The 14,110-nt window shown below is 40.6% G+C and overlaps 1 protein-coding gene across 8 annotated transcripts in view; it reads right to left on the reverse strand.

Moving 5' to 3' along the window:
• kiaa1109 (KIAA1109 ortholog) overlaps window positions 1–14,110 on the reverse strand; it is a 527,093-nt gene that overhangs the window by 75,506 nt on the left and 437,477 nt on the right. For 7 of the 8 annotated variants that reach the window (XR_005944164.1, XM_041196895.1, XM_041196846.1 and 4 more), the window contains 2 exons: window positions 6,957–7,137; window positions 1,330–1,519 (listed from right to left, as the gene is read on the reverse strand). Coding sequence is in view for 7 of the 8 variants with exons in the window: in XM_041196895.1 (XP_041052829.1) it covers window positions 1,330–1,519; window positions 6,957–7,137 (371 nt within the window). In the remaining variant the exon portion in view is untranslated. The remainder of the gene's footprint in view (window positions 1–1,329; window positions 1,520–6,956; window positions 7,138–14,110) is intronic. The other variant, XM_041196871.1, reaches the window with a different exon arrangement.

A 14,110-nucleotide genomic window follows, 5' to 3' on the forward strand; every position in this document is an offset into this window, starting at 1 on the left:
GGGCAATCCCACCTCTGCTTAGCCAGCTCACCCACTTTAATTTTTCAGGTGATAGTCCTTCAATATATATGAGGTGGGACTTCTGTCCTTCTCCAGGAGGACATCCCGCCTCACAGAGCTGCCAGCCTCTTGGAGTCTAGCAGTTCTGCACAGTGGCAGCACCAAGTAGGAACAGTGGCAACTGTGGGTGCTGCAGGTAGGCCAAGGAGGTGACGTACAGTGGTGGGCCCAGACAGTCGGGTGAGTCTGAGGTCTCACTGCAGCCAGGCTGACAGGCTCCAGCGAGGGGGAGGGGGAAGTTGGACAGGGCAGGGGGTTAGAGTGAATGTGGGGAGGCAAAACAGTGGGAGGGAGCCCCCGTTTGAAAGTGGTCCAGGAAGGAGGCAACCCCCTTTTACTGACATGCAGCTCACAGGGTGAAACCTGTCGGGCAATACGTGGGCGCAAGTCTCTACCACCACCCATTATATTGGAGCGATGGCAGGATGAGACCCTTAATTAAGCATTAATCGCCCACAAAGTGCTCTCCATTGGGTCACAGGCAGGTGACCTGTCTGATGAAGGGTGGGGGCATGTGGACCCATGGTAGATAAGCTGCTGATGGCAGTGCACCCTAATTTATAGTCCATCTGCTTGTTTTCCTGCTTGTGGGCGTCCTGTAAAATTCAGCCACGGAAGTGTGTAATTTTTATCTCAAATCAATTCATCACAAACCATAACATGTTGAGAATCAAATGCGGTTACTTTCCAATAATTTTTTTTTAAAAAGTAAACTAATTTAAATATAAATATAATCACAGAAAACATATTTTCTATCAAAATTCTTAAAAGCCTTTTGTATTCTTTTTTCTAGTTATCTTCTTGTCCCTACAGACTGCAGCATATATAAATATTTTTAAGCTTTTGAAGAACACTTCACAAATAAGAACATTATAGCTCATTAAACCAAAAGTAAAGCTTAGAGAGGGCTTAGTTAAAATGTAAATTAAATCCTGTGTACTTTACAACATAGAGGCACAATTGTTTATAAGCTTCTTGAAAGTTTCTTTCAGGGTATTTGTACAGTATTAAAAATTTAAATTGTAAAACAGGGCAAATTCACGCTGGGATTAGCAATGACACAAGCATTGTTGCTACAATGATATATGCTACTTCAACATATTGCTGGCAGGAATCTCCTTAACTGCATTCAGTTCTCCCAAAGTTAAATATTACTAATACAATATATGATGCTCACTGCAAAATACAGGCATTTACCAATTTAAACTGCACAAAAATAAAATCATAAGGTTCTGTTTCTATAGAAATAGAAGTGTATAAACTGGATACCTGATGGTAAAGGTGGGGGTGGGGGAGGAAGCAGGAAGTTAGCCTTGCTGTAATTAGTAGAGGATGCAGGGGCAACACCACTATCTTTCATACCGTACAGTTTGGATTCTTTAGACAGAGTTCTTGGCAAAGATGATCCTCTGGAGGTGTTTGGAGAATCTGTCTTTAGTGTCTTGGAGTTATAGTGCAACTGTTAAAACAAAATAATAATTATTTGTAATGCTTTACTGAAACTAAATTGCTTCAGTAATGTTATACTGAAACTCTTACAAAATTTGACAATGTTGTTTTACAAATGTCAGCTGGAGAAAGAATCAGTCAATTAGATTTGTTGAAACTGTCCAACCATAGCAGTTGATTTCTGTATTTTTATTAACTGAAATATGTTATGATCTCCAGCTGCGGTTACCACTGGACAAGCCTGATCCACAGTGGAACCCAGCTTGACAGATCCTAACTTTTATTTGTTTGTTTAGATCACGGAGAGGGGCTACTGAACAGAGTCACAGGAGCGAGCTAACAAGCTTTTAACGAACGAATAAAACATTTATTAAACAAGAAAAGATGAACTATATTATAATATTCCTTCACCCAGAACTATACCTTTACAGATATATACAGATTTATAAGGATAACACAAGTTACAAAAGCTATCTTATACTCTAATGTTCACAGTAAGTACAGTCTATGTAAAACAATAGGCAACCCGTGGTCAGACACACCACAATCTGAAACGAGGTGACAGATGCCACCCCAGACAGATGCTATGGATCTCTCCTCAACTCCCCTTAAACGCTTATCACACCATGAGCCAACTAGTCTCACTGAACCCTGTCTTTCATATGAGGGTTTCCAATCTCCACTCTCAAAGGATGCATTTTGGAATCTTCTCCCAAATCAACATTTTCTCTTAGACACCTTCCAAAAGACTTCTCTTCCAGGATTTTGAACTCTGCTTTTGATGTTCCTTTCCCCTGGATCACCACACACATTCAAGCTTTCTTCCATGCACTCTCTCTTACCGACTTAGCTTTCAACAGTATGCCAATGCTTTACATGCCCATAGCAAAGAGTTATAGACCTTCAGTTGTCTCTTTGGACCTTGTAAGCTGTTCTCACTTTAAATCTGCTTTCTGTAGCTTTTGTCTCTTTAAATCTGAAGCTTGGAGCCTTTCTCTCTGCCCCTCACTCTTAACTTCACTTAACAGGGGCTATTCCAGGTTCCTGTCCTTCCTTTGGCTAGAGGGTCTGCTTGAGGCTTTCTCCTGTTTCACTTCCCTTGATTTTGGGGTCTTTTCTATAGCTTGGGACTGGCTATCAGTCCCCTTTACTCCAGTCTCACCTGGCAGCTGTCTTCAAAACCAACTAAACTCAAATAGCTTCCAAATCATACTGCTGTGTCTAGTTTCTTCTGTGGGGTCGTGTCTGTGGGAGTGACCTGCCTCTCTGGACCTCTGTTGCTAGATAACAACCCAGTTTCTCTACTCTTGCTTGTTTAATTCAGCTGTAACAGTTGTAAAATTCTCATTAGAAATACAGGCACATTTTAAAGTGAAACTAAAACTCAATTTGACCTTTTCTTAACACACAAGTGCAGAAATATAAATCAAACTTAAATACTAAAGCTAAAACCGATTGCTAACACCTGCAAATACAAAATACAATTTACTTAAACTATCTCTATTTCCTAACAAAGAATAGCACTACAAATTTGTTTACTTTCTTCAGAATTCTGCAAATAGCTCCACTGATGTAATGGAGTAGCAGGAACTAATGGTTAAGCATCAAGATATTAAGCCAGATTGTCGCTCTTGGGTCAGTGCCTCTGGAAAAATGCCACAAATGGTACGCAGATCAGAAGTGCCCACAGAGGCTGCCGAGTGCCAAGCTGGGATGTTTACAAGGCTCACCTCGGTTCACCGCATTTTCATCCCAGTTGCTTTGTAAAACATTAGGCTACCTCCTCACCCACCCACTTCCCATGCCCAAACATGCCAACCTATTCCCTCCACCCATCTCCATAGCCTCTTACAGTCGCTATGCCAACTCATGACCTACACCTACCACCCTTTGCCATTACAGTCTCCATGCAAACTCTCACAGTATCCACCATAGGCAGACTCAGGAGCCAAGCTGAGATGAAAAATGAAGTAAAGTTCTAAATATCTACTACAGAGCTCTCTATATCACCAGGGAAAGGGTACTGAGAAAACTATTAGAACTAAAGGCTGACAAGTCCCCAGGACCTGATGGGCTTGCTCCAAGGGTCTTAAAAGAAATGGCTCCAGAGATTCTAGATACATTGATCATAATTCTCCAAAACTCCTTGGATTCTGAAAGGTCCCATCAGATTGGAAAATAGCAAATGTAATTCCTCTGTTCACGAAAGGAGAAAGAAAGCAGGAAACTACAGGCCAGTTAGCCTAACATCTGTCACAGGAAAATGTCAGGATCTATTAATAAGGAGGTTATAGCAGGACACTTAGAAAATCTTTGTGCATTCAGGCAGTGTCAACATAGTTTTGTGAAAGAGAAATCATGTTTGACTAATCTACTTGAGTTCTTTGAGTAAGTAACAAGCAATGTGGATTAAAGACAGCCTGTAAGACGTAGTGTTCTTGGATTTCCAAAAGGCATTTGATAAGGTGCCACATTAAAGGTTACTACACAAAATAAGAGCTCATAGTGTAGGGCTAACAGATTAGCATGGAGAGAGGATTGCTTATCTAACAGGAGGCAGAGAGTAGAGATAAATAGGTCATTTGCGGGTTGGCAAGCTATAACTAGTGGAATGTCATAGGGATCAGTGATGGGGCCTCAACTATTTACAATCTATATAAATGACTTTGACGAAAAGACTAAATGTATGATTCTAAATTTGCAATTGACACAAAGATAGGTAGAAGAGTAAGTTGTGAAGAAGACATAAGGAGCCTGCAAAGAAATATAGATAGGTTAAGTGAATGGGCAAAAATTTGGCAGATAGAGTATAACGTGGGAAAATGTGAACTTGTCCACTTTGGTAGGAAGAATAGTAAAGCAGTATATGATTTAATGAAGAGAGATTGCAGAACTCTGCAGTACAGAGGGATCTAGGTGCCCTGGTATACAAATTACACAAAGTTTACAGGTACAGCAAGTGATTAGGAAGGCAGATGGAATGTTGTCGTTTATTACAAGGGGATTGGAATATAAAAGTAGGGAAGTTTTGCTACAATTGTTCAGGACATTGGTGAGATCATATCTAGAGTACTGTGAATAGTTTTGGTCTCCTTTCTTAAGAATTAACATAATTGTATTAGTTGTAGTTCAAAGAAGGCTCACACAACTAATTCCTGGGATAAAGTGGTTATATTACAATGAAAGGTTGGACAGGTTGGGCCTGTAACCATTGGAGTTGAGAAGAATGAGAGGTGATCTTACTGAAACATAAGAGCTTGAGGGGACTTTCAGGGGTGGATGCTGAGAAGATGCTTACCCTGATGAAAGAGACTAGAACTAGGTGGAGATGAGGAGAAATTCTCTCTCTGAGGGTGGTTGGTCTGTGGAATTCTCTTCTCCAGGGGCAGCAGTGGAGGCAAGTTAATTGAATTTTTTTTAAAGGTGTCATGAAGCTATTAATGTATATAATATTTTGGAAAATATTTTTCTTTTAAATATATAGGTTGAGTCTGTGAGTCTTAATTGGATTAAAGCTAGCTAGTCTGGGTACTTTGATGGGTACTAATTTTGATATGGAAGAGAGATAGCATGCATTTGCATTTTTTGAATACAGCATTCAAGAGGTGGGATGAAAACTTGATGCCTTTCTAGCAGCCACCAAGCAATATGTTTATATTACTAATAAAATTGGTACAATGAATGAGGTTTCATTGTTAAAAGGTAAAGTTCAAAGAGACTGGTGATACATTGAGAATTTGAATTCAATCAGTTGTGGTAGGTATAGCTTCAGTAGTTTTCGGGTGTGCAGAGCAGAGGCAATGTAAGATCAAAAGGCTGCAGGCCTCCACTGGCTCTAAAAAGAACCTCATTTTGAATTGGTAAGGTGAAAATGCTTTGCCTGGTGTTTGGTTAAGTTTATGGGTTGCTGTTGCCTTAATGGAGATTAGTTTGAGAATTTGTTAAAAGTTATGACAGCAGTAATTTGTAGCGATGAGTACATATATTTTTAACCTGTGTAAATTAATCAAATGTTTCAATTAGTTTAATGTAAAACCTTAAGAACTGGTGGTCTGATTCCTGAATTTAGAGTCACATCTCAAACATAACACTTAAAATGATAGGTTAAGACAGTTGTTTAAAGTTTCTCTCTGAGAATTTTAAATAACTCTGTTTTACCAATTGCATCGGTCATAACAAAGGTTGTATTAGATAGATTTTTGATTGACAAGGGAGTCAAAGGTTATGGAGGTAGACAGAAAAATAGAGCTGAGGCCACAATCAGATCAGCCATTATCTTATCAAATGGCAGAGCAGGCTTGAAGGACCGAATAATCTACTCGTGCGTCTAATACATGTGTTCGTATGTCTGTTCCAATGTAAAAAAAGTCCCATTCATGAAAGCTCATTCAAAACATTTAAATCCCCTGAAGTGCTTAATCTCTTCTCAAAGCAAGATTAATTTGTATTGATAACACCACATCAAAGGCAACTAATCCTTTAATAACCTTTGAGCTGTCAATCAAACTGTGCACTCTCCCACCTCCACCACTGTGATAAGAAGTTGTGGAAGGCTAAGCATTACTAATACTATAATGATAGCACTTAGGGTTATGTCAATACACAGCTATTGAAACTGATAAGATAGATTTTTTTCAACTCTCTATTCACAAGGTGGCAGTTTTTTTTTAAAATTTTCAAAGGGCTGACTAGTTAAAAAAAAACCTGACAGCTTGACAGTTCTTCAGAACCTATCTGCCTTTCAGGAGCAGTTATGACCTCTCTAAAAATTAGTAACTGCCATAGTGTGGGATAAGGCCCTTGGCTCCAGTGAAAATGGGGTCTGATTGAACTCCGCACTGAGTTCAAATAGTCCTGCTGAGTTGGGTTTCCCAGATATGGGAGTCGCATCCCACCACCGCGGCCTCCGCCCCAGTGAAAATAGGAGCTATCCGAAATGGAAGTGGGGCATCCGGTTTTGGATTCCACAGGCCATTTTTAAAGGTTCCTAGGGTCTCCACAACTCCGTGAAAATCCAGCCCATTATGTCATTGCACGCCTCTCCTTTCTAAACCTGGAAAATGGTGTAAGAAATGTTATGCCCAATGCAAGTACATTTTTAAAGTCCAACTGCATTTCAAGTACAATCATTTGAAAACATTGTAACATAGTGTTTATAATAAATATTTGATAGTATTTTAAATGAGAACTCCAGCTTGCAATGTATATGCCCTCAAAGAAAATGAGAAGGTTTCAATCAATATATTATCCTTCTATACGTTACCTCCACACGAGGTAAAACAATGATAACGTAATATGAACAAAGATTATTTTATATTGCGAATTCTAAAAAGAAAAATTAGTATCAAGCAACTGGGTTTTTAAACAAAGAGTAAGCAATTATTATTTTTTATAAATAGCAAACACAACTTATGAACTTCCCTTTAATATAAAGATGCCCTTATTACCTTTACATCTACTCCTGGAATGTAAAAGACTGTGTTCTCAAACTCAGTAGTCTTGGTCTGAAGGGTATGTGGCACCTTTTTGCCACCTATTAAATGTGAAGTTGATGGATAATTCTGATGTGTTTTTTTCTTCTTTGCTGGAGTATCTTGATCCAAATTCTTTAAACTCTTTTCAGTACTCCTGCAAAGAAATACAAAAGCTTTTGACATTGCCCACGTCAGAGAGCTAAACTGTAGAACCAATTTTAAATATTGCTGAAAAAGAGACAATTTTTGTGGAAACATTTCATCTTGTGCTCATCATGAGAATTCGCAAGAAAATATCAATGTCAGGAGGAACAACGTGTTCATATTGTATGAGAAGAGCGCTGATTTGTTGATAATGTTCCACTTAAGGAGGCCACCGGTATATGCACTTCAACACTATATCATGGCGATCTCGACCCGCCACCATTGCATGAATCAATATTTACTGAGCTTATGAACTTGGCAGCTCATGCAGTTGAGTTCAGCTTTAATGACACTGTGAATACCCAAGTAGGTGGTGTTGCCATGGGATCCTCTCTTAGGCCCAGCTCTTGCAAACCTCTTTGATGGGATCCATAAGAAACACGTCTTCAATGGAATGACACCCAACCTCCTACCCCTTGCCTTTTTCCGAATGTGGATGATACGTTTGCTATATTTAAATCCGCAGCTGCATGTAATAATTTCCTTGTATGTCTTAACGGGCTCCATCCTGTGCTCAAATTCACCTTTGAAATGCATTAAATGAACTCCCTTTCCTTGATGTACTAGTTGAGAAATCTGCTGGGGGTTCTCTCCAACGGTCTACTGCAAGCCTACCTTCACTGGTCAATACAAGTGCTGGGGCACTTACAGTTCCACACGCTATAGGATTGGCCTCATCTGCAACCTTGCAACCTTGTAAATAGGGCCTGAGCCATTTCTCACCATGCAAGTTTGGTGCTGAAATAGGGTGCATCAAAGACATCCTGCAGGATAATGGCTACCCTGATCTGTTCATTTCATGCTGTATATCACCCAAATGCATGAACAGGCCCAAGGCCATCACTTTAAGCACTGAAACATGCCCAGTCTAGCTCAGATTACCCTGGAAGGGCATGGTATCTCAAAAATAGAGCAACAGGTGAAGGTAGCTGTTCCATGCTGCTATTATGCAAGAGCAACACCAGCGGTATTCACCACTAACAGGATACTGTCATCAAGCCTAAAAGATGTTTTGCCCATCACACATACGAGTAATGTGGTATATGAATTTCAATGCCAATATATGTATGCAGGTATCTAGGTATGAAGGCCATACGTCCCTAAGACTGGTAGATCATATCAAACAGCACGTTCCTTCTGCTGTTTGCAACGGGCAAAGTTCCCAACCAGCCTGTGTTTGTAAAACTCAAAACACAGTGTCTAACATTAGATGTGATTCCGCGAATGGACAACATTTGCTAAATAATCATGTGTGTTAAGAATTATGCTGACAACCATTTAAGATCGTCAGTTGAGCTCGCAGTGTGGTGCATTTATGCGTACTGGAAGCTACATATATTAATACATAGGGCCCTGTTCTTTGCAGACAGAAAGAACACGTATACACATTGTGCCATTTCAGCTAAACAAAATAAGTGACAGCCATTCGTTGGTTCATCCTCCAGGGCAACGTCTTGAGAGAGTCAAACTACCTGGTTTAAATTTCAAATAATGCTTGGCAGTTAACTGTCAGTCACCATCAACTTGTGCATTCTCCTTGGCAATGCTTTTACCAATCAGATTCCACTTGTCAACCAATCAGCACTCTCTTCTCATACAGTATAAATGTTATTTCCCCTGACATTGGTATTTTCTTGTGAATTGCCCTGATGAGTGCAAGATGAAAAGCTTCAACAAAAATGTCTTTTCAGCAATACTCAAGTTCTGTACTACCAAACGACTACAAATTTAAATAATTAAATATTAAATTGTACGTTAAAAAATTCTACAGTAATATCAAAATTCAGTTGAAATCCCAATTGACAGTTTAAGATGGAGTATCCAAAAAGCAAATCAATCTGTTCTTGATTTTTTGCATTTTTGTGTTTTTAGAAACAAAAGTTTCTTCATAAAGACCTAAAACAATTATAGTATTAAATAATTTGTTGAGATGACTTTAACAATTAATTTTCATTATTTCCCCAAGCTCAACCAATACCACTGCTGTTGCAATGTCATGACTTCTGCTGTTGCATCAGGTGTAATGAATGCAACTTTCATTAATTAATTTTCATATGTTGCAACTATTTGCCTCCTCATAGCCACCAGTTATTACTTCATTATTTCAATCTTCTCTTCAATTTCATAGATTGCACTTGTGTAACGGAGCATTGTGTGTTAAGCAATGAAAAGAACATAAGAAATAGGAATAGGGGTAGACCATTCTGCAGGATAATGGCTGAACTGAATTGTGGCCTTAACTCCACTTTCCTACCTGCCTTCCATAACCTTTGACTCATTTGTAGATCTGTCCAACTCACCCTTGAATATATTCAGTTACACATCCTCCACTGCTCTCTGGAATAGAGAATTCCAAAGAATAATGACCCTGTGAGAGAAGAAATTCATCATCTCCATCTTAAATGCGAGGCCCCTTATTCTGAAACTGTGCCCCCTTTCTCGCCACCTTTTGCATTGATTTTCTACTATTCTTGGGATTTATTCCGTGTCTTCTACCTTGAAGACAGATAAAAAATACTGTATCTGCTATTTCCTTGTTTCCCATTTTTTAATCCCGTCTCATTCTCTAAGGCACCAACATTTATTTTAACCACACTTTTCCTTCTTATATACTTGTAGAAGCTCTGACTGTTTTTATATTTCTTGCTAGTTTACTGCACTAGTTTGTGTTGCAAGATTAAAAGCTCTCCATTTTGAGTGCTAACTGATGCCGGTGATGCTGCTGTGGGCCGGTCAGAATCAAAAATATTATGAATATAGGTGAGAATTCGGCATATTTATTACATTAATTAGCTATTTACATTTTGCTAGAAACCATATGAATTCAACCAGAGGAGTAACCAAGACGAACAGCTGGAAAGAAGCTTCCCTACCAGAAAACTTTGACATCATTTACATTCAACAGCGATCATTTGTGCTCATTAGACATTGGTTGCGCTCAAAATCAATCATTGTCGTCAACTGTCCCAAACCACAGCACTCAAACATTTGCGATTAGCAAAGTTATTTATCTTAAGCATTCTGACACCAAAAACAATCATAAAGTTTATTTCCCATGTTTCTGAACTTCTATAGCTTCAAACATCCCAAAACTGAGCTAACTTCACTTTAGAAAAAGCAGACTGTTTTAAAATGTATGTTTTGACAAGCTAGTTTTATGTTTTTCTTCATAATATATAACTAGTGCAGCACACCCATGTAATGCCCCCACACCCCTCTACCAGATTTCAATAGTTTTCTCCACCAACATCCCCCGGAACAATTTTCTCCCGCCCAGCTCCTAGATTGCAGCGGTTTTCTTCCACCACCTCCCTGCTCCATCTTTCCCCCATTCTCAGCCCCCTCTTTTTCTTCCGCCATTCTCTTCCACTCTCTCTCCTCCATTCTCTTCATGTCTCCCCTCCCCCTTCTCTCTCTTCCCCATTCTCCTCTTTCTCGCTCCCAGCAATATCCCTCCCCCACCCTCTCCAGCGCCCAACCAACACTCCATCTCTCTGCAGGTCCTGGGCCAGGCAGGAGCCGGAAGTGACAGTGACCACCTGCTCTGCTGCAGTTTCAGCTGCTGTGAAACAGCAATGCTGGCAGAAACAGGTGAGGGAAGGGGGGGTAGAGAGTGTTATGGGGGCGTGGGCTTTGTGCATAGAGAATTGCCAGGGGGGCGGGGGGCATGGTGGTGAAAGTTGCTATCAGGGGAAGAGAGGAGGCCCTGAAAGGTCTAACCATGGGGGAGGAGAGGAGGCCTGAGGTCCATTAGCAGAGGAGGTGGGAGGTGGGGGAAGAGGAGGCTCCAGGCTCCAGGGATCTGTGACAGGTATAGGCCCAAGCCTTGGGGTGGAAGGAGTGGGGAAGAGTTATGAGTGGGGAAAGGGTGTAGGCCCAAGATTAGTGGGGTGGTGATGGGATGTAGACCCAAGACTGAAGGGAAAGTGGGGTGATGTTGGGGTGGGAAAGGTGTAGGCACGAGACAAGGATGTGGAGGCGGGTGAAGGTCTAACACTGAAGGGGAGGGGTTTGTAGTCTGAAACATGGGAGAGGAGGTTTAGAGTGGGCCTGAGACTGGGCGAGTGAGGGTGGGGGGTGGGGGGAGCGGAATGTGTGGTGATGAGAGAAGGAAATAGACCTGAATGTCATGGGGTTGGGGGGGGTGGTGGTGGTGGGGTGAAGGGGAAGAGGAGGGGAGGGCTAGGCTGCCAGGATGAAATTGGGGTTAGGGAAGGGAACCACCAGATAACATTTGAGAAAAGATCAGGCGGGGGGTGGTGGGGGGGAGAGTTGGGTGGAGGCACCAGGGAACGCAAAGAGGAGATCGGGGGTGGGGAAGCAGCAGGGAACACTGAGGGGAGATCTGGGGGGGGTGGTGTAGAGAAAAGAGGGAGGCCACAAGGGATGCAGAGACTGACACTGGTCGTCTCACATTCCACATTTCCTTCCCAGGACAGCAATCAATGAATTAATTAAGAACTGATGGCGATCTGGTGGTGCTCTCAAGCATGTATAGTGGAACCATTTTTTGAACCAAATGAAAAAACTTTATAAGTTCAAATATTATTTAAGTAATTAATTTCCTTGTGATCTTCAATGTAGGTTGCTGGTCACGTTTGACATTATTGTGTGTTTGATGCCTCTGAACACACTTGATGCCTTTGAGCACACTGATGCCCTCAAGCGCCTTTTGCTTTTGAGCATCTTTGAACATATTTGATGTCAAAGATGGCAAAACGTTGCTGACTGCATAAAAAACATCAGTAAGGGGCGCAAGGGGAGACAGGTGACTATGCCAGAGTGAGTAGCGAATTAGGTTCACATGGGACTCTGGTGCACGGGGGACAGAGGTGTAGCATACGTGGAATTACTCTAAGTTAATTAAGTGAGTAACTAAATTAATTAAACAACATAAGTAACAATGACAGGGCAGGTGTTATGTTGCAGCTGTGGAATGTAGCTCTCCTTGAAATGAAATCAGCTCTCCTTGCCTGGTCTGGCCTACATGTGACTCCAAACCGACAGCAATGTGGCAAATTCTTAAATGCCCTTTGAACAAGGACAATTAAGGATGGGCAATAAATGCCGAGCCAGCGACACCCATATCCCATGAATGAATTTTTAAAAAATTGAACAACTGACCTGAGTTCACAGAAATGGTGAGTTTGACAGCATACACTGTCAATCAAGCATCTGGAGTTCCCTCACACCGCCTTTTCACCACTCTGTCCTTAACATCCTTCTTAAAGCCTACTTCTTTGACCAAGCTTTTGGTCAGCTGATCCCATATCTCCTTTGGCTCAGGTTCAAATTTTGGCTGATTACATACCTGTAAAGCACCTTGGTATGTTTTACAACATTAAAGATGTTATATAAATTAAAATTTAGTTGCTGTTCTTGTTGGTCAGAATATTGTATGGCCAGAATATCATGTGAGACAACCTCCAGTAAAGCAACTAACCAGAGTTGACAGCCCTATATGAGTCCTTAAAAAGAGGTTTAATTTTTCCCCACTGGTGTGTCTTAACTGAAGAATTGCAGTGTGGAAACTTATGCAGGTACGCAACTGAAAAATAGTTCAAGAACTGACCAATGGTGTGCTATGACAGTCTGTTCTGCAGACATATACCACTCAATTATCAACTGCAGAATCTTCTAGTTCATGTCCAAAAAGATATGATGAGGAATGTTGATAGGCAGCGTCTGAAGTTAAAAACTGATAAGGATATTCATTTTCATAACAATTACTCTGCTTAAGGGTACAGGGGGACATAAACATGTCTATTCAAGTCCTCACAAATCATCCTAAATTAATATGAATCCTTGGCACAGTATTAAGTAGCACAGATTGGGAGTGATTGATATTCCCAAACACTGAAATGAATTTTGTTAATGAAAAGTACAGATATTGGCCCAGAATTTGTTGGGAAAGTAACTGAATTTAATGCACAATTTGTTCTTAGGGCGTAAATCAGCCAGGAATTTGTGGTGAGGAAAAGATACCCCATCAATTGCTGGAACAACTTGCACTACTCCACTATTAGTCCCAGAAAATAGCAGCTTACTATCGACCTCCTTGCCAGTTTAAAGAAATTACTGTATTCCCGCATTAATTACTAATTACATGTGCTCCAACGAGTTAAAGCTGGTACTTAACAGCATAAGGACCCTTTTAATGACAGAGTTCAAGTTCCTGCAATTCTCAACCTTTTCAGATCAGAATGCAAACAACTGAAACCGTAAACTCTCATTCTTGTATGTTGTAAATTGTCCTTGTAGATTTTAAAAATGTAATCTTTTTTTTAAATTCTTCTTTGTCTCTCTTTTCTCTTTGAATCTATTCTTGCTTTCCTTTTATTTATTTCACTTTCTGTTCTGATTTGATTCTAATCTACTTGATTTCCTACACAAGCATTCATCTGTTTATTTCTCAATCCTTAAATTTAATCAGTTAAGGAGGTAGACTGTCTATCCTATTGTTCACCAAGTTCCCAAATGTCCTGTTGCCATTGTCATGCCAATATCAGCTCTAACTTCCAGCTACTTGCAGCCAATGCAAACTTTGTGAGAACTGAAAGGACCAGATATTATATTTGGGACCTAAGTATTCGCACACATTAGAGGGAGATGGTGGTGTCGTGGAAATGTCACTGGAGTACTAATCTAGAGGCCCAAGCTAATGGTCTGGGGACACAGGTTCAAATCCCACCACAGCAGCTGGTGGAATTTAAATTCAGTTAATAAATCTGTAATACGTTCATCTCAGTAATGGTGATTATGACAGCTATCAAAGATTATTGTAAAACCCCATCTGGTTGTCCTTTAGGGAAGGAAATCTGCTATCCTTACTGGTCTGGCCAACATGTGACTCCAGACCCACAGCAATATAGTTGATTCTTAACCACCCTCTGAAATGGCCGAGCAAGCCACTTAGTTTCAAG

This window comes from Carcharodon carcharias, chromosome 1, assembly GCF_017639515.1.
Source record: "Carcharodon carcharias isolate sCarCar2 chromosome 1, sCarCar2.pri, whole genome shotgun sequence".
NCBI lineage: Eukaryota > Metazoa > Chordata > Chondrichthyes > Lamniformes > Lamnidae > Carcharodon > Carcharodon carcharias.